Source organism: Micropterus salmoides, unplaced genomic scaffold (genome assembly GCF_014851395.1).
Source record: "Micropterus salmoides isolate LMB-PRFRI ecotype aquatic unplaced genomic scaffold, ASM1485139v1 Ms_hic_scaffold_19, whole genome shotgun sequence".
NCBI lineage: Eukaryota > Metazoa > Chordata > Actinopteri > Centrarchiformes > Centrarchidae > Micropterus > Micropterus salmoides.
In genome coordinates, this window is record NW_024041039.1 from 23,605,124 (window position 1) to 23,627,474 (window position 22,351).

A 22,351-nucleotide genomic window follows, 5' to 3' on the forward strand; every position below is an offset into this window, starting at 1 on the left:
ATATATAGCTGGTGAATTAATGTAGAAAGCCATACAACTGTAGTATTTTGCACCAGAAAACGTTAGCAACTGCTCGGCGTTAGCAACTGCTCGGCGTTAGCCTGCAAGCAAACTTTATCTAACTTGAGCTAACTAAAGCACAACATCACGATATGTTTCACATGCTTTGCAGTAATGTTAGTTTACCTCTCCAATAGGCTGAAAGCCAACTCTATGTTGGTTTTGTCAGTTTCAAATCAAAGCGGAGGTTTCTCCTTGACTCAAACATTTCTTATGTTGACTGTGTTTTTTGATTTGATTCTCATTTGACCTGATGGGCTTCAGCACATAAAACTTTATTGCTGTTTTTTATCCTTAAGTGGAGTTCATGTTGGGAGTTTGTGTTGGAGTCTGTGTTGTGCTGGGAGCCGGTTGTTTGGTGGTGTTAGTGGAGTCCATTTTGTTATCTGCAGCAGCAAGAGGCTTGGGAGTGTGTGCGGCTACAACCCGACCTGATTCCTTCACATAAGAAGCAGAATAGGGGCTGTTCCAAGCAACAGAGAAAACAGGCGTGTTGTTCATTTCTAAGTGAGCTTACAGTCAGTATTGATAAGTGACTTCAGTGAAAAACTACATATAGTGCCTTTAAGTGTTCCCTTGTTTTTTTGAGTAGTGTATGTAACGGCTGGATGACCGGGTGCACAAATAATGCACTGATGTCACATGTAGCGTAAGTTTCTGAAGGGATGTCACCTCCTTCTTGTCAAATGCTGGGGTCAGAAAATCCAAATTGAATTCAATATGTAAGTGCCAAGAGATAAACTTCTAAATGTCACACACAAAAAAATGGTATAAAAAGTTTTATTTTCTTCTTTTCTTTCCTCTCCTTTACAGGCTCTTCAGGATAGTCATTATTAATCATAATTACTCATCTCCTTTTTTCCAGCCAATCTGTCTCTCTCAGCTCTCTCTGTTTTTGTTTGATTTGGCCAATGACGTGCTGTGAAAGCGATCCTCCCCAGTAAAGCCAGTCATGGTTGACCACTTTGACTCCCCTAACTGGAGCGAAGCAAAGCAGAGCAGCCACATCTGGCAAACGGTTCTCACATCTGGTTTGTGTATCAGCTCCTTGCACGGCCGTCTACCACAGAGTCTGATAGCATACCTCGGAGACATGAGACTAGATGAGCTCCAGACAATCCACTCCAGGAAAGCAACGCTAGATGATGTCGAGCAAGTTCATGTTCAGAGGTCACACAGACAAGGCAGGAAATGTCACTCACTGACAAAATGTCAGACAGTGAAGAAGCTGTATGTTTTATTGGGGTTAAGAGCTTTTTAGTGTTCTTTGGATTTTAATTTGTTGCTGCAGTGTCTAGAAAGAGAGCTAGACGTTTAAAACATGTCTCTTACAGGTTTTAATCTTACACAAATAAAAGCTTTTTAAGATCCTAAAGCAAGATATTAAACAGTTTAGCCATCACAATAAACATAACCGAGACCAGACCAGTGTAATGAAACTAAATGGGATATTAAAATATAACTTATATTATAATGCTCTTTTTAAGTTGGAGAATCACAAGGGTATAATGATAAAAATGTATCATGCAGAAAGACAAAAAGGAGACGTTTTCTAATGTAGTTTGGTCCTCATCTGTATGAATGTGACGTAATACCGCCCTCTTGTGTCAAACCTACATTTTGCACTTGTATTAGGAACTCATTTTGATTGCAAAACATGGCAATTACAGACATATCATGTCTAGGAATGATCTCTACTCTAAATTTACAGTTTTTATCAGTTGCTTGGACACAATGGTCATATGAAAATGTTGATTTTTAAATAATATCTTTAATTGTATTGAGTAAGCCTCTGTGATCAACATGGATGGAACTGCATTTATAATGTATATATAACTGTATAACTCTCAGATTTGTTCATATTGACATGCCTATTGTATAAATCCTTGCATGCAAAACATGGTTACACTATGCCAAAAGAATTTCTAACAGCAAATATCACACGTTAAGTACAGTAGATGACATGCTGACAGGAAGACTTCTATAGCAGTTCCTAATTTGCACTAACTTGTTATACTGAGACATTTGTCTTGAAACAGGCATTTGTTTTGACTTAGGGATAAGGATTAGAAAAAGTATTTGACTTTATTATTGGGCTACTGTTGGGTAGAAATAAAGTGCCTGTTGTGACATTTTTGGGTTGTTCACCATGTCTTCCTTTTGTTCTGTAATGCTCTCTGAGTACTCTGCCTGTACACAACCGCAACTCCACTGTAAGATCAGAGACACGTTTGGTTATTTTTTGGGGCTCTGGCATCAAATATATTAGAATAGGATGCAGAGGTCTGGGTGAAGCCAGGATGCCTTAATGGATGCACCAAATTATGAGAAATTTCAACAATCCACCTACTGTAGTAACAAATACTATGACTGAATACGAGGAATAACAATTGTTCCTTTGTACACACACATTATCTGGGTAATCCCATCTATATGGATTTGACACAGAAAAAATTTTTGTTTATTTAAAAGGTTTATGCTGTGTGCACATTTCTGTTTATCAGTGACAGTGAAAATTAAAATGTGACAATCAGGTTCCTTATCTAGATTTTTTATTTATTTCATGCAAAATCCTTCCAATATTCATCGCTCATTAGGAAATATTTTGACTGTTGTCAAATACTTTTATCTCTCCATAAACTTTCAAACCCACACAAATGTTCACCCATTCTTCCCGCATAGTATTGATCTCAATCACAAACAGCAGTGTACCGTACTTTTTGGTCTACAAAAGGCACTGGCACAACATTTGAATGCACCATGCATTCTTTTTTGGGCAAACAGCAAGGGCAGTAATACTATTTGATTCCTCTCCTTTCTCATTCCAATGAAAAACACATTTTCCATTTGGTATCAAAGCAAAGTGTATTTGAACCTGGATAATACAGCAAAGTAAATGGTTTCTCCATCATCTTCCTCTCATTATTTGGGTAAACTTAATTATTTGAGACATATACTGTGCACACAATTGAATAACATTCAAGTTTGTCCTACTTTAGATAAAACATTCAAATATTGAGAAAAAACAATTTCACATTTCAAACATCTTGGGTTGATAACACAATTTGTGTTGGGATTGAATTATGCAGTGGTTTGCTGTAATGCATTTTTAACCAGCTTGCTAAACCCAGCTTAGTGACATTGTGCTTTGGAAACATAGTTTACCATAACATTTATGCCAATAAAGCTAATTGAAATGAAATGAAATGACATTGGCATCTTAAAAGGCTTCTGATGAATCCTCATAGGGGTATAGAACTTTGGTATTTATTGTCACCTATAATGGTGCTCACTTCTGGCCGGTTGTAGGTTCATTAATGATAATTACCAGAAAATGAAATGGCTGTTTTTGGCTCAAATAAAGTCAACTTACATTGTACCACAAAATAAGACAAATCAGTTAAAGAAAACCTAAATTCTTACACAAAAAAGGCACATTCCATCCAAATATGAGGACCCGTTCTCTCGAGAGCGGGCTTTAGTGAAAAATTATTGATTGATTTTCAGCTTCAGAGAGATCAGAGGTCATTTAGCTCTGGAGCTGGTAGGGTTTTGGTGAGGTTGTCAAAGACATTTATTATTACTGCACTCACAGGTGCTTCTTGTTTTGACCTGTGTGAGACTCCACATAGGTTAACCAGGCATTTCAAGGCGTTAGGGGGATTTACAGTCTTTATTACAGCTGTTCTCTGGTCTTATTTAAGTGACATCAGTGACTGGGCATGATTACGACTGGGCAAAAAAAAGTGGGGGGACTGTCTTAAATGTAATGCTAATGAATTGAAAAATTCAAACTTCCATCGTGCTGTGGTCATCAAGGATTTGCCTGGACTTAAAGAAAGGCAGTGGGTCAGAATGAGATCAGCTTTTTTCCTTTTCCAGATCATAAATACACAAAAAAGAAAGGCTACCGTATTCACAAAACACAGAAGTTTTATCTGTATTTAAAGACTCGAGTCTTTAAATACAGCACTTTGTACATTACTGGCGACTAATGTCAAGTATTCCATCGTGAGGAATATCACTAATATACAGCACCGCTTTGAAACATCTTCATTGTGGATATCAAAGTTCAGAGAAGGGGGAAGCAGGGGAGCAAAACCGTGGTCCGATACATTTGGAATATATTTTGCAAATTAGTTTTGACCTTTTAAGACTGTTACTAGTTGAGAGCTTAAGAAACACACTATGTTTTAAGTCAAAAGAGAGATCGGAATCAACCAATTGTTCCTAGAAGAGTCAAAGATGCTCTGTTGCTTTAGCATTTTAGCATACATCATTTTAAAATCATTAGAGAAAATGAAAACTTTCCCGGCCATGAGGAAATCAATGACAATATGTTTTCTTAAATAATCATCAGCTGTCTACTGGCGCGCCCACTCTTAAGTATGCTCATGTATTACCACTGGACACTGAAGTAATAAATTATCAGGATGATTTTAGCGGCCATGTGCTCATCACACTAAATAAAAGAGATATACATTCTTTTTTAAATATATACAAGTATAATTTTGCCCAAATCTGGAGGACTGTGGGAGCATGTTGGCATTTAAAGAGGGCAGATAGCTATTATTTTCCTAGCAGTGTGAGTGTGTGTGTGTGTGTGTGTGTGTGTGTGTGTAGCAAGTTGGCGGGTAGGGCTCTCAGGCTGTCTTCTTACAGACATGGATGAAGTAGCAAGGGGCCTCGGTCTGGCCAGGGACATACGTCTTGAAATCTCCGTAGACGCTGTGCTCCATTTTGCCGTTGAAGGCCTCTTTCAGCAAAGCTTTGAAGCTCTCCAGACAATGAGGGTAGTAGGACAGACGGAATTTACTGGGGAAGACAAACAGAGCGCATTAGAATTTCTGCTTGTTTTTATTGTGTCTAACATGTCTGGTGAGAGAGTCCGTCAACCTTGAGGGATTTCAGAAAAACAACATTATAAAAGAGTCTTCCCAGTGAAAAAAAAACCCAGACTGTAAGACAAACATCGTCAAATGCAAAACCGCAGGCTAAAAACAGAAGCAATGCCTGCAAGGTAACATTTATTCAAAGGCTCACACGTCCCTGTCATTATTATATCCTAACAAGTACTGTGTGTCACGGCAGGGTTTCATAATCAAACACAAACCGTGTGGTCGTAAGCCAACATGATACTGTCCTATGTCGTTGACTTTGACAGTGGCTGTTACAAGATACTTATTACCGTGTCATTCATTTTTGTCCTGCTCCTAATGGGTAGAAGAGTTATAGTAGTTATTAGAGTTAAGTTAAGTGTTATCACTCTTTCACAAGTCTCACATAGCGCGTCTTTGCAGTTTTCAAATCACTGCCAGGCAGCAATTGCTGCTTTAAATCTGTTGCCAAATGTTGCCAAACTAAATTGATTGTAGCTCCTGAACAAACAGTGGCAGCTAAGCAATGTATTTATCTTACATTTCATAGACCTGAGAAGTCGGGGCTTCAGTTCAGTCGTACATATTCCCAAACCAGCTTCACAACATAGACTGGAGCAAGAGTTTCAGAGTGGTGAGTCATTAATCTGTAACAAATTGATCTTTCATACGTGAAGTTTTAACTGTGCTTCACGGTAACAACTTTATGTCCAATGGCTGCCTAACGTTCTGTAGGGAGGGTGGGGGTGCTTGCTGCTAGGTGAGCATTATGACGTTACATAATGACGCAGATAGATTACGAAAGTAAAGGCTGGACTTCAATCAGGCTGTTTTCAGGCAGTTCAGGAACAGCGTTTTCTGTGGGAGATGGTAACTCCCATTTCCTTTGGCATTGCACAGCCCTAGTAAGTTGCTGTGGATTTTGGTTTAAACATATTCTTTAATAATTAATACATTTTGGCTACCTCCCAGTGTCTCTCTATCATGAATGTGAGAAAACTGCTGTTGCATCGTAACGCTGCAGTCAGTGTTTTGTGCTCATACACCTCTGAGTAGAGTGCTAACCTACCTGACTTCAGGGAGATTGTGGACGGTGGCCTGGGGCACGTGGATGGTGTAGTCCAGAGTGATCATATGGGGCTTATTGTTGACCCACAGCACCGAAGTAGAGATGTCCTGAGTTAGATCACTCTACGACACAAAACACACACACACTTATAAATAAGCAAAGCACCAAAAACTACTTGTCACAACTTTTGTGACAAGTAGAGTGAGCAGAACTGAAGCCTGATTGGAAGTGACTGCACTCTTGCCGTTATGGAATACAGAGCTGAGCAGACTCTGGGACTACAGAGGTATTACAAGTGGATTTTGGTCTAGCGTGTGGCTGTTGACTTAGTATTTATATTGAGGCTATCCAGCTGGATAGCTCCTACTTTGGCTGGATTAAAGAATATGGAGCTTGCTTTGAGGAAAATAACATAAATCAAATGTGGCTCATTGCTGTTGGCCCTGTATATTTCCATATAATATCTTTCAGTTTTTGCAAATAATAATTGCTGGATTGGGTGTTTAATGCAACTTGTCTGAACCCAAACATATGCTGTCATGATACTATACTCCATAAATATATAATAACATATAAATGTGCATTTTAGCCACAATATATATATAGCCGTTAGGGAATATCTGACTTTCTACAGTTTTAAGAACCATCTCAAACAATGGCTCAAGACACATTAAATTTGTGACCACTAACTGACTCTGTTGTTTTGTATGGGTTTGTATACCGTACTAGATGCAGCACTTTACTGCACTAAATAGCACTTTAATTTAATTAATTTGTACTTAATTTCATACAATGGCACTTTGCTGCATAAACAGCACTTTATATTACATAACCCTGTCTATAAACTGTGGTGTCTTTTAAATTGTGTTTTATTATATATCTAATTTAATATTTGTAACTGTGTTACTTTTACGTTGTGACGAGCTGCCGGGGACTACAGATGGAAAATAGCCTTCGGGCTAATTCTGGCATATTTACCTTGTTGAAAAGCTAATATGTTCATTAATATGCACTGTCCCTTTTTAAATAAATACATAGTCAAAAAAAATATGTACACACTTAACTTCTCTCGTCTTTTCAATGGCGCTTTTTACCTCAATATGCCTGACATGATCTGTTCTTCTACCTATTTGCCAAAATAGTCTTAAAAATTGACAATTTCATGCAAATTTCCTTCTGTTTCTCTGGGGGGACTTTCATCGAAAATCTCACAATATCCGGCAGGCTCTGAGATAGAGATTTAGGTCTTAGACTCAGCTGCTGCTAGTGATGGCGTAAACAAACCATTCATAAACAATAAGGTCTGTCCAACTGCTGTGCGGAAATGTAGATTAAAAACAGCCTTTTATGTACCGTTCACACTGATGCTTTAGCTCTTGCAAGTTTGTTATGCATTTCACTTTTCTCTGGGAATCAGTCCAAACTTTAGCCTGTTTCATATAGAAGCGAATGAAGTAAGAACAACTACATGGTCAACAAAAGCCCTTGCGCTTTTTTTTCAGTTTCTCCCTGAGGATGCGGACAGCCACGTGATTGCCACCAACTAATGTTTGTCATTTGACTGCAAGGGGATTAACTGACAGGGATCCACCCTCATCATGCAGGTTCCTTGATCCCCCTCTGTTTGTTGGACAGTGACAGTGTGACCAGGCCAGAAGTACAGGTACTAGGTATTAAGCACTTACACTTTTATAAAAGTTATAAAAAAAAATATATCAATGAAAGCACCTGAATGAAGAAAAGGGTTCATGCGAGGGTGAAGCTGCTGCTGCTGCTACTGCTCTGCTAACGTGCCGCCATTGTGTAAACATTACACCATGTGCAAGATGAATCAGAAAGACAGCAGAAATTTGGATACCAATGGGTGGACAGTAACTAAATACAGTAACTCAAGTACTGCACTTATGTAGAAACTAAGTTTTTTCTTTTCATGCCACTTTCTACTTCTCCTCCACTACATATCAAAGGGAAATATTGTACTTTTTAATTCACTACATTACATTTATCTTACAGCTTTAGTAGTTACTTTACAAATTCCACACACATTTTACACACAAAACATATGAAGAGTTTAGAAAATATGATGTTGTGTTATGAATTAAACTATCCAGCAGTTTATACAAGTACAACTAAAACCACGCAAAAACATTTCATGGTTCTAGCTTCACATATTTTTGAGCAGATTTGCTGCTTTTCCTTTTATTTTTAAAAATTATTGGAATTCATTGTTAATAACGTTGAGGTTAAGAATGTCGGACAAAAAAAGGGTTATGAAGGTGTCATTTTGGGCTCTGGGTAATTGTGATGGCATTTCTCACTATTTTTTAGAATCTTTACAAACAATCGATTAATGGAGAAAATAATCAGCAGATGAGTTCATAATGAAAATAATTATTAGTTGCAGTCCAACACAAAAGAGTTCAAAATAAGATCCACCTCAACAACTACAGCAGTAAAATCCGGCTTTTACATGAATGTACGTACGTACGCGTAATAATAATCTCATGATATAATACTTAATATACTAGTATAATAGCCATAGGGGACTTACTTTTAATGCTTTCACTACATTTTCCTGATTATAATTACATACTTAAGTAACATTTTTAATAATGTACTTTTACTTGTAACAGAGTATTTTTACAGTGTAATATTAGTACTTACTTAGGTTGCAACTAAGTAAAAGTCTGAATACTTCGTCCACCACCGCAGGGAATGAGGTTGGATGGGTTAGAAAATGATCCACCTACATGTCAAGTTGCACCCTCTGGAACAAACTCGATGAAGTTTAGTACCTTATAGTAGATATTTTTGCCTTGTGGCGCCCGGCCAGTCTCTAGGATGTAGTCGTAGTTACGGTGGTCAATGATGAGGATCCCACCTGGTCTCACCATACTGGCAATGTTGTGAAGGGCCAACTTTTGGTCACTCTGGTCCCCTAAAAGCAATAAAACATCACTAACATGATCAAACAGAATGACCTTTAATTAAATCACATTGTTTGAATAAGAGATTATGTTGGTGGCATGAAAAACGTGAAAATAGTGATTTGAAAATTGTGACCCAGAATCTTACCTTCCACATTCAAGAACAAGAAACGGCCCTGTCCCTTTATCTCTCACGTACCTTTAAAGTCTGGTAAGTGGGCGAATGAGTTGCCAAGGCAGATAACAGCATCAAAGCCATCCCCTGGTTTCTGAATATCCTCTGGTAACGTCAACCAGTTGGCCTCTTCAATCACTGAGGATGAGAGGGAAGAGAACGACCAAAGGGTAAAAACACAATAGAAACATGAGGTCACCTGATACACACTGCAGGAATGGACAGTGACAGTGTGACTGGTCAGATGTCAGACAGACAGAATCAGGCAACTTGGTGGAGTGGGCGGATGCAAAGGTCTGGACTCAGGCAAAGAATTCAATCCAGTATGGACAATGGTTTTATCTCTTTCAAGTGTTTTTGTGCATGACTTGGAAAATCAGGACTATCTTAAGATGGTGCAAATATTCTTAATATAGAGTTACACACTTAACCAAATGAAAAATGCAGTACCCCACTGGTCGAACGCTGCTTCTTTTCTTCTCTCCCATCTGGACTTCAGTGCATACTTAAGCATTTTGTCGCTGGCATCCACGCTCACCATTTTAAACCCCTCCTCCACCAGCATAATGGAGTCAACACTAAAAAAGAAAACACATATGCTCTGTGAATACAATGCTATGGCGACTTCATTAACTGTACTATCTTTATCTTGTTCACCTGAGAACCTGCTTTGCAAGCTTGTTTCAAGAGACAATCGACGCTTCCATGTCTAACCAGTTTGCCAGAGTTGAATAGGAGTAAGTTCACAGTGAGCATACTTGAGGTTGATTATTCACACAAGAAAGTGCGCTCCCAGAACAGAAACAAATGTGCCAATATTCCTGTCATCTAGTTTTCCTCATCTTGAAACAGCAGTGCAATTTGTCAGGAGGAACTTCATCATACATCCACACCTTCATGTTTCACAGGTCTTTAAGAGACGGTTAGTATTTGATAGACAGTAGCTTCTCGTGCTTAGACAGCTTGACAGAACAACATGAACCCAGTACAAAACACAGTCTGAACTGAGGCTGTTGTGTTTTGTTTGGACTCTCCTGCATGTCTGTGGATGGTGGGAGGACAAACCAACTGTAAGAATACAAAGTAAAACGATCTAATTGTAGCTCAAGGTAAACCTCATACTTGAGATTAAGGTAACATTTTTACAAGCCACTTATTCACTTGCAGTTACGCAACATAGATCTCAAGCCCAAAAAAAAAGCAAAAACAGAACCTATATGCTTCAGACCAAGGCAATTCATGTGCAAACCCTGATGATTATATCTTCAACTGAAAGCATGATCTGCAGCTTCTACAGCTTCTGCATACGATGTCAAAGCCAAAAATAGTGAGGCCATTTGTAACCTCATTCCACTACGAGCGTGTTTACATCGCCCCAGATGGTCACGCGCCACGGAGACATATTATGGAGTGCGGTCAAAGACGGCGGGCTGATTACCTCCCTACTGGATCCCAGCAGCCAGTGCTCTGTCACATATGACGCTTTACAGTGTTTACTTTTGACATGGGGGTTATGATAAAGATCATTAGCTCCCTAATATTCATCAGCCAAACAGAGGCAGCTGTAATTTGTTTTAGGTGAGTAAAAAAAAATTTTATAATATTACATCTCCAGCACAATTGCTCCCAGATAAAAAGACCATTTGAGGTAAACTGAGGGGCTAGGTAGACATATATTCTTGTTTGAGTTCAGCCAATGGCCTTGCTGCTGTCCCAGAGCTCAGATACACTATCAGCAGAGGTAAACACAGAACCAGCACATTATCCACTGACTCCTACATCTGCTATCCTGCATAAGCGACATCCCACTGCTGGCTTCTAGTTTTACAAACAATACAGTACATTTAGGCAGAATAAGCCGTCTTAGTTTTAACAATAAACACTTCAATTTGTCTCAGCTCATGGTCCCAGCTCCAGGCTGTTGCTGGAGGCAGGAACTGGCACAGTGTCTGGTGCAACTCTGCACTTTCATTCATTACTCTCTGGCCTAATCCGGATTTTGTCCAGAGTTTAAAGTGTCAGTGGGTTGAAATTCCAGGAGTCAAACTAACCTGATTACCTTTAAACATAATCTAACTTATTTATTGTAGAACAAAAGGCAGTTTTAAAACTTTTGAACCCGTACAAGACAATGTGGAATGAACTGCTTTGTGCAGGTTTAAACATCCCTATATTGGTCTATAGCTATGTAAAGTATATGTTATTATTAAAGTATATATTATATATTTTACAAAAAACCATTTCAAATAAGACTCTGCTTTGGAGCTGATCGTTCAGTACATTCAGAATGGTCACACCGATTCAACCAACCATTTCAATAGAGCTCTGATTTTACCACAAATCAAAATTTCCTATAAAAGGAAGTAAGTCAACAATATTGACATTTTATTTAAATAATGTAGACTTGGAGTAAAGAACAACGCCGAATTAAAGATTGGCTTGTATAAAAATAGACCATGTATAAATGTTTGGAGTAGGAGTATTACGGTTGCTGAAACACAAGTATGAATTAAATTTAACTTATTTTCAATGACGTTTTGTGACACGTTGCCAGTCAAAGCTAGAACCTGTCACAACATGTCGTATTACCCTGTTCCGCAGGCTACATCCAGCACTCTCCGCACCCCTTGCTCTTTCAGCAAAGACACCACCCAGCTTTTGTACTCCTGTGTCCTACTCCGCGTGTCTCCGATGTACAGCTCCCAGACTTTCGCTGCTTTGCCGTCGGCATACTGATCAGGAAGACCCTCCGCGGCCACGCCGAGAGAGCGGGTCCTAAACACGCTGTCGACCGACATGCTGCTGTTTGTCCCTACCAGAGTGTTTCACTTAGCTTACAGGGCAAACGAAGGTATTCAGTGAAGTGTCTGCTTTAAATATGTATGGAAATGAGCTACACGTCTGACAGGTGCTGTCTCCACATGCTAGCCCAGTTTTCGGTTGTTGTTATTTATATGAGCAAGTAGGGCGGACAAACTTTAACCCAATGACACTGCGCTGTGGACTGACGCCTACTTTCTGATAGGGTGAAGCAGAGCCGTTATGAAGCAAGTGGAGACGGACCCCACTTCCGTGTTGACGTTAGCAGACGTCGACGTCGTGGAAGCTACTTTTTCCCCTTAGCATAACCTCCCAGGGTCATGATCACACTTTGCTACATTATACAGTAACCTTTAACAAGGTCAGTATATCAGATACTCTAGGTAATAGATGTGTAGGGACATGTTTGATGTTAGGGTTTCGCTAGACTGCTGAAAAAGACACAATTTTTACGCTGCCCAGGAGAACGGGTTGCCTGTAAGGCTAAAGTCAGGGATAAAGCAGCTTTAGGTTAAGCATGGTCAGAGACCTCTCCCCCTCAAACATTTCATCATTTCATCATGCAGCTTGGACACATTTAAGATGAAACGAGTGAAGGTTTTACAACATAATAATATTAATAATAATAATAATAATAATAATAATAATAATAATAATAATAATAATACAGTTAAAAAATGTAAGGTTTATTTGCAATTTTATGCAACAACTAACTCGAAAAGCAGAGAGCATCATGATGCATAGTAAGTTCAATAAAATTAAGAACAAGAACAAAGGAACTTAAATGTAACCAAAATAAAAAGTGTTGGTTGTCTGCCACACACACAAGCCAAACAAACCTTTTGTTTTTGTACCTTTCCTAATGATTACCTCGTCCCATTGTGATTGGCTGATGAAAGAGGTGAGGTTATTATGTCAGCCACAACCAGTGCCATCCAGGTCAGGTTTGCACCATCCGGTCTTATCAACATTACCACTGCTACAATATGCTCTCTCTTTGTCAAAAACACAGACACACACTTTTTAAAGAGAGCATAAACAGTCATGATAAGGTCATATAGTCGCCTAAAATTCCAGTTCTATCAATAGTAATCACGGAGACAATAACTTATCTACTCAGCTGATACATACTGATTTTCCATTTCAGGCTACTCTATTTTTTAAAACAGGTTAACTAGTAACATTATTTGTGTGTGTGAGATTTTGAAATTGGCAGACTTATTATATTTAGGTAACTAAGTGTGTTTTGAAGGCTTGGCCAACAAACAAAATGTTCAATCATACTATCATTTTAAAATCCTAGCTGAATAACACAAATGAGATCATAATATTGCAGGTTAGGTGACACGGCAACTTTTAGAACTTCAACTTCCTGAAATCCAACTGGGCATGCATTTTATTTGCTGAAGACTAGGCCAAAGGCAAAAAGGTGTCAAACAGTCAGAAAGTAAAGATGGCAGCAGTAAAGTCAGGCCTAATATCAAGAAAGATATCATGATATGATGATTTTATTTAAGTTTATTCAATATATTTTAGTACTTGAAAACTATCGATCTGACCTTTTCCACACCAACAGTTTCTGGAACTATAGGGAGTGACTACTCAGCTGTAGGTCATATTGAAAAGGTAGAACTTGGTTATTGATGGTTGGTTAGGCGCTGTCAGTTAAATATGTCTAAATAATAATAACATCTGGGGACAGCTGTGGAAAACTGCAAGATAAATCTGCTGTGATTCCCAATGCTCTTTGTCAAGTGCCCTCTGCTGGCACACTTGTGACTAATTCACCCACACAAAGTCAAGACTGGTTCACGGTGTCAGACTATTACTGACATTACATTGCCAAAATGATGGTCTGCGTTTCTGATGTGAAAAAGTCCACAAAAAGGTAAACTGTAAAATAAACACATATATCGCACAGCACTGTAAAAACGGTACAATTAGCAGCTCATTGTGGGCAGCCTACAGGAAGAGAAAGAGAAACAAAGACAGACAAACAGGAAGTAAAATGCAAGGTGCAGGTGTCGAGCTCTCATACTTTCTTACCCATTCTTCCCTGGTTTGGGCTCTTTAGAGCTGTTCCGTCATTTCAGATCTTTCCCTCCTTAAAAGTGTATAAGAAATCCCAGAATGCAAAACTAATGAGAACAGATTAGAATCTCTGAGAACAGTGCATTGAATCTGTAAAAGAAAGTAGCCATCGTCCACCTGGTTGTGTTTGAGTCCAGTAGTACTGGCATTTGTTTAATTGCTGCAAGACTATCATACGATTTAAAGCATCAACACTGTAGTTAGGGTACAAAACAGGAAGAGGTTACTGTTTATTCAGTAGGTAGTAGAACATGTTTAGGGTTTAGGCAGAAAAAGAGTTTCGACTGGTACCTCTGGTCAGAGACCCTTTGCTTTGTTGGGAATAGAACTCTAATCAGTTACTATCTGCATAACACTTCCTTAAGCTGACTTTAATGCCCATCTTAAGCATAATGGACTCACTTTATTGTGTTAATGAACGTAATGTAATATTGTATCAAAGAGCAATACAAAGGCAAATTAATCTTAACTTTTAAACTGCTTGCACTTTTTGAGGCTCCAATAGTGGACAATAGGAAAATAAATTTTGTGAAGTGTGTACAGAAAACCACTGACTGACTTTTAATTTTTAATTAAATTAAAACCATATGACAATATGTAAACAATATGGAATTGATGCATTTGGTCATTTGTTTTTACAGAAGACAAAATGACTTCTCATTGTGTGAAAAACACAGGTGTATAGAGTGGAATTTTATTTTAAATAAAATAGCACTGGTGTAAATAAATTTGATCAATTATTTTTCTGTGACCTTGCTACTGTGACATATGTCTCTTCCATGAAAACGGCCTGTTTCATTGCTATTTTTAATCTGTTAGAAGCATGCACGTTTAACAGTCAGGAAGCCACATGTGACTCTTCAGCAGTTTATTCAAAAGAACACTAGGCGGCAGTGGCACTCTGAGGATGAGAATGATGACGACAATGAATTGTTTTTATGAGTGAATGAATGACAGAGAATGACACATGAAATCTCCCTCTATTGTTCCATATTACAAGCAATTTCACTTGTGTACTTCAAAACTCATCTTTTACAAAGTTAAATGCACATGCACACAAAAAATATGTTTATGCTATAAAGAAAAAACCTTGAAAAGAACACAGTCCACATTTATGGTAATGAATGAAAGTAACATATTAAGGAGCTGGCACTTTCCCTTAGGACTTTTTTCTAATCAACTCCATTTTACTTTTGACTGAAAGGTTTACTTAATGCAGATAAACATTTTACTAAAGAAACATATGCTGAGTTAAAAAAACAAGAGTTAATATATATCAGCTACCAAGCGGTATATCAAAATTAACTCTCAGCTCCACCTGGGACACAGACAACTTTATAGTCCTGAAACGTATATAAGTACTTTAATTAAAGTTAAAATTTGAATCGACTTCTTATTTGAATTAAGAGCTGCTTTTAATTAGGAGTTAGGAATAAAGTAGTGTATATCCATTTCTGGAAGAAGTATTATCCATACCCCCCTACATTTCAAATGTAATATATTATTAATATTATTGATATTTTATAATACATTACCTCTGTATATTCAAAAATCAGAGACCTGAATCAGAAGAGTTAATTCTGAGATCTTTCCCACAGCAGCAATCTGATAAATGTAATGGGCAAGTCTCCCAAATTGTGAATGCTAAAGAGACCGGTGGAGTTAGTGTTCATCATTTCCTAGACTTGATTTAACACTCAATATTGTCCACAGGAGCAGTAGAGTTTTGTTCTCTCCGCTTCTGACGCTTAACAACATAAAACCGTATCACAAATATAGACACTACCACAGTCAAAGCAACAAAAATCCACAGCCAGAGGAAACCACCAGTGTTTGCATAAGAAACCTTCAGTGTAGTATTGTTTGCGACAAAACCTATGGCAATAGGGGTTGTGATCACAAAGCTTTCACTGTCCTGTGCTTTGATGCAATTGACTTTACTATCATCAAGTACAAATCCTTTTCTGCAGGAACACACAAAACCTCCAAAAGTGTTTTTACACTCTTGATCACACCAGTCCATGATACATTCATCAATGTCCTCACAAAATTTACCAGTCCGAAGAAAGCCATCAGGACAGAAGCATGTGTCATTGTCTCCCTCACATATCGCATGGCATTTCTGTCCCCCACAGTGCACTTTACACCTGCTCAGGTCCTTGCTGTCTGGGATATATCCTCTGTAACAAGAGCATTTATAACCACCTTTTACATCTGTGCATAAATGCTCACAGGGGCCACTTGAACAGCCTTTGGAGCTCTGGAAAAAATTTTTATCTGATAATTTTTGTGCCTGGCATGCATCTTTGTGCTTTGTTTTGCACAGAAAGCCATCCGTCTTGTCCGAGCACAGCCTCTCTGTCCACTTTTGGCCATTTGAACATGTCACACAGCGTGGAGAGCAGACTTTAACACGGTCTGCCCAGGTGATTGAAGATGGAATAAAGCTCGGGTGCATGCTGCCAGAGGTCCACTCATAGCCTCTCAGTGGAGCTGAAAGGTTGCTGCAGGCTCCAGCTGGTAAATGTAGTCCAATCCAGAAGTTTCCATATAAATCTTGACTCAAAATGTCAAGGATGGTCTCATCTATCTCAGACAGAAATGTCAAGAGCTCTCCATTCCTGTCATGGCATGCTTCCTCAGCTGTTTTAAAATCCACTCTTTCTTGGTTTACAGTTATGCAGTCACTCCCAGTACAAAAAGGCCTACAGGTCTGTTTCAGGCCAAATCCTGTCTCAATAGACAACAACAAAATAACTGACATTAAAATAGTTATTGTCATTACCTTCAATGGCACAAACACAGTGAGATGCAAGCGGGCCATGATGTCTTGCAGTAGATCCTCTAACAATGTTGGCTGGCCAAATTAATGGATAAGTGAGAGCCTGTGGCTACCTACTCCGGAAAAAACATCCCTCAGAACAATGACAAAGTTAAAGACCGGAAGGAAGTGAGATAAAAATGTGCTAGTGTTTTTTCCCCCAAGGTTAGTGAAGAAAATTGTCATCATAATGAAAACATAAACAAAACATGCGAACAAAAAAATACTTTGGAACAAACTACTTTGTCGTTGACTTCTAGCATGACTTTGTCATCATATAACATATATTGATGTGAAACTCTGATACATGTTTATCAGTATCATATTTACACCAGTATCAGATATGATAATAGAGCAGTAAAATGTGTTTAGTTTGGTTTGTGCATAAATACATCCCTGTGCCAGTGGTGGAAAGTAAGTACATTTGCTCAAGTACTGTATTTTCATACAATGTTGAGGTACTTCACTATATTTCAAATGCAAATATTGCATGTATTCAAAACGGCTATGATCAATAATTATAGTGTATCAAATGACAATGCAACTTTACTGTTTTGGTTCAGTCTCTCCGCTCTCATAGTGTTGTTCTCAGCTGCAGCAGGCAGTTTTTTTCAGAGAAAAAGCTCTAAAAACTCACAGTACACTATCTGCTCAGCACCAAACAGCACACAGTTAGCTACAAGCTAGCGAACACATTTAGCAGCTCAAGAGTCAGAAATTTCCCAGAGACCAAAAATGGAGCTAAAGGAGAATGAATATTATGGACTTATGTAAACCACATGTTGTTTTCAACTTGTTTCCGCTAAGTGGCCCAAAAAAGGAGCTTGTAATGGGAATTCCATGGGGACCAGCTCCAAACACTGTCATGTAATTAACGTTACTCACTGGGGGCCTCCGGTTTCTCGGGTACGGGGTCAATGGGAGGTATATGTGTGTGATGCTTTATGATGTGTCACAGATTTAGTGAGCAGGCAGTGGCACATTTAGTACTCAAACACATCTATAGGTAAAATAGCAGAAAATGTAGTCGGTTGTAGACAAATGTCAACATTAGCTGACTGAACTTAACGTTAAATTGCTCACTTTCAACTTCTTACATCACAACTTTCTCAAATCAAATGGCATCTAGTAATAGATCAGTTCTCAAAACCCAGTCAGCTTCGTCATACAAATCCCTTCATATCTCCTTGATACCATCAACACCTATAACACATTTTTGCACTTTGATAGTTCTTGCACAGCCAGATTTAGCATATTTTTCTATTTTTTACCCACTATATTTCTACACAATATGTGTTTTTGCTTTTTGCCAAAAACAAATCACCATCTGATGGACAAAGTTTTTTGCGAGGTTGCAAGAACATAAATTACATAAATAAACACAATAACCCAGGTCTTCTACATCGCTATCAGGTCATGGTTCATCAGTCAAGATGGACTCATATAGTTTTTCTAAACGTGGATCCAAACCAGAGGACACCCAACAGTAGCGATCCGTGGAGGTATTTTTCTTGGCTTCTTTTTTAGAGCGACTGCATCGAAAAATTGCAATAGCCAGAGTCACTGCAACCAGCAGCAGCAGAGGAATGACTGAACCAAGGACGCAGATGATCACTCTGGAATTAACAGTACTGACAAAACTTGTCACCAAGGATGTGTTGCTCTGTGGATTACCGTGCGTGACGTTCACCAGTTGTGGAAGCGGTGCTTCAGTGTGGGGGGACTGGTGTTGAAGCTCGACAGTGTTTCTGGTCAAAGACTCTGTTAAGTTTTCTTGTGTTTCCTCCTCAGCTGGGCCGTCTGATGAAACAGCTGTCTCTTTCATATCTGGAGCGCAACTTGATCCATTTGTCTCCATGTGGAAGCCTTGCGGGCATGTGCACAAGAAGCTGCCTAGCGTATTGACACAATTGAACTGACAGTGATTACTGACGCATTCATTTATGTCTACACACGAGTGGCCATCCTCGGATAAATTGAACCCCTTATTGCAGTAACAAGAGAAAGATCCAATACTGTTCAAGCAGCTGTGTTCGCATCTTGATTGCACGCACTCATCCATATCACTGCACTTACCGTCGACCATTTCGTAGCCGTCTATACACTCACACGTGTAACTGCCAGGCGTATTATAACAGAAATGATGCCCACAGACTTGTGACTGGCACTCATCAATGTCAGAGCAGCTGCGTTGGTTTGCATCCAGTTTGAAACCATCAGGACATGTGCAGGAATATCCTGACTCCCCCATTACGCACTGATGCTCACAGGTGTCACCACTGCCATTGTTTATTGTGCAGTTTTGCTTTCCTGTATTGCAAAATGGACCAGGGACACTCCAACGATAAATGTCTCCAATCCTGTTGCATACAGAGTACTTAGGTGCTTTGTCACTGCATTCAATTTCAGCATACGTTCCGAGTGGAAATGATTGCATTTCACTTCTCTGTGGCTCATCTGAGAAGGGCGCTATGTAGGTTATTTGTCCAGGCCCCAACAGAGCCAACGGTTTGCACATTCCCTTAAAGTAAAACTTGCAAGCATAAAAAAACTGCCTTTTGCAAGGTCCATCAATCCAATTCAGTTGGTTCTGATCTGATAAAGTATAATGAACACATCTCTCCGCTGTGCATGTTGCGTCAGGTTCTTTTCCCCAGTTGGAGTAGTGGGAATCTTCCTCGCCAGAAACCCACTTAAACCCCTTGAGATTCTTGTCATGTAACACGCAGTCCCCGCTGTGCAGTTTTAATCCAATCCAAAATTTAAGTGCCCTGTCGTGATGTTGTCTTTGGATGTGTGAGAGAAGTGAACGCAGCACATCCTCTTCTTCTCTGTCTCTGACTGTCATCAGATAACCTCCATTGTCCACACAGCTCTGACGGGCATCCCCAAAGCTCACCCTGTTCATATGCAGGGTGAAGCAGGCGTTAGAGGTGCACAGGGTCTCATGTTTAGCTCTAGATAAACCCTCAAAGCTGTTGATGAGCTGCAGTAGAAAAATCAACAACATAATTGATATAAAGATCAACAAATTAGCTAATATCCAGATGGTCCCTGGGTGTTTTTGGGTAAAATGTGACCGATACGTGGTTGCCCATTCGCAGCTAAAATCAAGTGGTGTGGGTCTGAAACTAACATTGGTGCTCTGTATCCTGACTAAACTAAAGACGGAAATTATGTTTAACAGGAGTTGTGGGTTCTTTTTTTCCTCCCCCGCTGGCCAGTTCCGTTTTGAAATAGAAAACAATGGCAGGCTGCACAGTGTTTTGACTGCTTCTACAGATGTCTCCGGCCCCAGGCATTTAAGCTGACTCCCATAATTGTGGGGCCTTACAATACATGAACATGCAGGGGTCAGTGTGTAAGACACTTTGGCATTACAGCTGGATGCTGTAGATGGACACAATTAGCTGCTCCAGAGAATTAACCTGGGACCTTTGCCACCTTGCTGCCACAGAGATTACAGTCACCCTACACTTTATTATTTATAGTAGTAATATTAATATCATAATCATCCAGTGTAATAAATTGTTAAATCAGAATCTCAGATTAATTATTGATTGTATTTATTATGCCTCTAACTGTGTGATCATCATTAAAGATGAAACTTTATTATTTACTTTTGTGGTTGTAGTGCCTTACAGTAGGAGATATGGTATGATTTTATCATATAAAGTTCTTCCTGGTGGGAATTACAGGAGAGTATACGTATATGACTACACAAAGTAAAAATGATGTATGATTGTTCACTTACATGTATTGTTCAGAACAACCCACATTACAATTTACCATTCAAAAAGGAGTTGAATGGTAAAATATATACCTCATATCTACCTTAAATATATACATAAAAAACTGATAACTATGCAGTTTAATGCATTACTAAAGCCATTGCTTTGTATTTTGTTCCACGAATGAAACAGTCAAACAGAAGTTAAAACAAGTTAAAAGTATAAAACATAGTGGATTTGGAGATACTTGTGCATAACCTGTGTGTGTTTAAGTACCCTGTATGTGCTGTTTTGGAAGTGCCAAGGACATTCATGTCAATCCAGACAACATTTCCTGTCTTTGTACTGTAAACACAGGAAGGGCCCCAACCACAATCACAGGAAATCTAGTAAGACGCTCCTCCACCCACTGAGCTGAGCTCACAGAGGCAGTTAAATAGAGGCCACTTCAAAGAAAACCCGATAGATGCCATGCAATTATGTATAGACATTCATGGTCCCCAGAGGATGAATCACAATGACTTTAGTCATCCCATGATTTTTTCTCTGGTGCCACCAGTAGGTTGATGTTTAATTTGGTTGAAATATCTTGACAGCTGTTGGATGGACTGCTATGAAATGTAGTACAGATATCCATGGTGCCCAGATGATGCTAATGATCCTTACAACTTGGGTGATTGTCCGACTTTTCCTCCATCCCCACCATCATTCCAATTTGCCCAGTACTCGGTTGATGACGAAATATTTGCTAATAACATACATTCCCATCAGCTGTATTTTGTGTTTATTAATAATTAGCAAATGCTAAACTTAAATGACCCTCATAAACATTATACCTGCTCAACATCAGCATGTTATCATTGTCAGTGTGAGCATGTACCGCCACACTAGCATTAAAGGAGACCTATTATACTGTTTTTCCAGTCCTATATTGTAGTTCTGTGATCCTGTATGGCAGCTTTGCATGATTCAAAGTTAAAAATGTTTTTTTTTTGTTATAGCCTACTAATTCTTCATGTAGGCCTTCATTTCAGCCTCTGTCTGAACAAGCTGTAGATGCTCCTGTCTCTTTAAGGACCCCCCTCTCAAAGCCCACTGTCTTCTGATTGGCCAGGACCTGAAGCATGTTACCAGGCTGTTGTTTTTGCTGGGTGGAACAGGCAGACTGAACGTTGCCCTGCCCTTAGGGCCCGTGTCCACCAAAGCGTTTTTTCTGACGCCTTTTTTCAATTCATTCCAGGAGCACCTTTTCTGCACTTGGTGCTGGGCGCTGAGCGTTTTTTTCTGGTCGCCGAGAGTTGAAAAAATGTTCATCTTTGGGAAAAACGCTGCAATTGTCACTGTCACTTTTTACCCAGCCGTCCAATCACAGTGCAGGAGGGGCAGGACAAACACCGTTCCGAGCACATCCAATTTTGAACGAAACGATGTGCCTACTCGCTGAGGTGATACCTCGCACACAAAATCTCATGAACCCACGTATGGAGAGTCTGTGCTCTCATGTTTCAGCCTTCTCTTCATGCAGAGCAAGGGCCAGAGCAAGTAGGCCTACATACTTTGTGGTGACATTTTTACATTCACTAAAATTAAGTAGGCTACCCTACTTGCAACACATTGCCTCCACGGAAATTATGTATCATAGCAACCATCATCTCGAAAAAAAACACGGCACCTCCAAAACGCACCCTAGCGCTCACAGCTAGGCGTTTTCAGAACAGCAGGTGTCGTTTTCAGCTGGCAAAAGGGCCTAAGTGTGGGAGCACATGAGCATATATGGAAC

General features: G+C 39.3%; 3 protein-coding genes across 4 annotated transcripts; all 3 read right to left on the reverse strand.

Moving 5' to 3' along the window:
* Positions 1 to 2,494: 2,494 nt before the first annotated feature.
* On the reverse strand, positions 2,495 to 12,046 carry gnmt (glycine N-methyltransferase). 2 transcript variants are annotated; one of them, XM_038729693.1, is made up of 6 exons: positions 11,698 to 12,046; positions 9,559 to 9,686; positions 9,133 to 9,246; positions 8,802 to 8,944; positions 6,007 to 6,128; positions 2,495 to 4,875 (listed from the first exon to the last, which is right to left on the reverse strand). In XM_038729693.1, exons 1-6 carry the CDS (start codon positions 11,904 to 11,906, stop codon positions 4,704 to 4,706), a joined length of 888 nt encoding a protein of 295 aa, XP_038585621.1. In that variant the 5' UTR covers positions 11,907 to 12,046; the 3' UTR covers positions 2,495 to 4,703. The 2 variants fall into 2 exon arrangements, with proteins under 2 accessions (XP_038585621.1, XP_038585620.1); XM_038729692.1 differs by having other exon boundaries at positions 9,535 to 9,686.
* A 2,826-nt stretch (positions 12,047 to 14,872) lies between these two features.
* On the reverse strand, positions 14,873 to 18,236 carry LOC119910870 (fibrillin-2). The gene has a single exon (XM_038729691.1). The coding sequence runs from the start codon at positions 16,841 to 16,843 to the stop codon at positions 15,710 to 15,712; it is 1,134 nt and encodes a 377-aa protein (XP_038585619.1). The 5' UTR covers positions 16,844 to 18,236; the 3' UTR covers positions 14,873 to 15,709.
* LOC119910838 (complement component C1q receptor) lies at positions 18,188 to 20,668 on the reverse strand. Its single transcript, XM_038729633.1, has 2 exons — positions 20,664 to 20,668; positions 18,188 to 20,169 (listed from the first exon to the last, which is right to left on the reverse strand). Exons 1-2 carry the CDS (start codon positions 20,666 to 20,668, stop codon positions 18,255 to 18,257), a joined length of 1,920 nt encoding a protein of 639 aa, XP_038585561.1. The 3' UTR covers positions 18,188 to 18,254.
* Positions 20,669 to 22,351: the final 1,683 nt, after the last annotated feature.

Excerpts from the sequence above, each read along its gene's own strand:
- gnmt (XM_038729692.1), bottom strand. The coding sequence starts at position 11,906 with ATGTCGGTCGACAGCGTGTTTAGGACCCGCTCTCTCGGCGTGGCCGCG. Across the intron at positions 9,687-11,697 it reads GATGTAGCCTGCGGAACAGG|TGTTGACTCCATTATGCTGG; the intron begins GTAATACGACAT and ends TTTCTTTTTTAG. Across the intron at positions 8,945-9,132 it reads CCACTTACCAGACTTTAAAG|GGGACCAGAGTGACCAAAAG; the intron begins GTACGTGAGAGA and ends TATTGCTTTTAG.
- LOC119910870 (XM_038729691.1), bottom strand. The coding sequence starts at position 16,843 with ATGGCCCGCTTGCATCTCACTGTGTTTGTGCCATTGAAGGTAATGACA.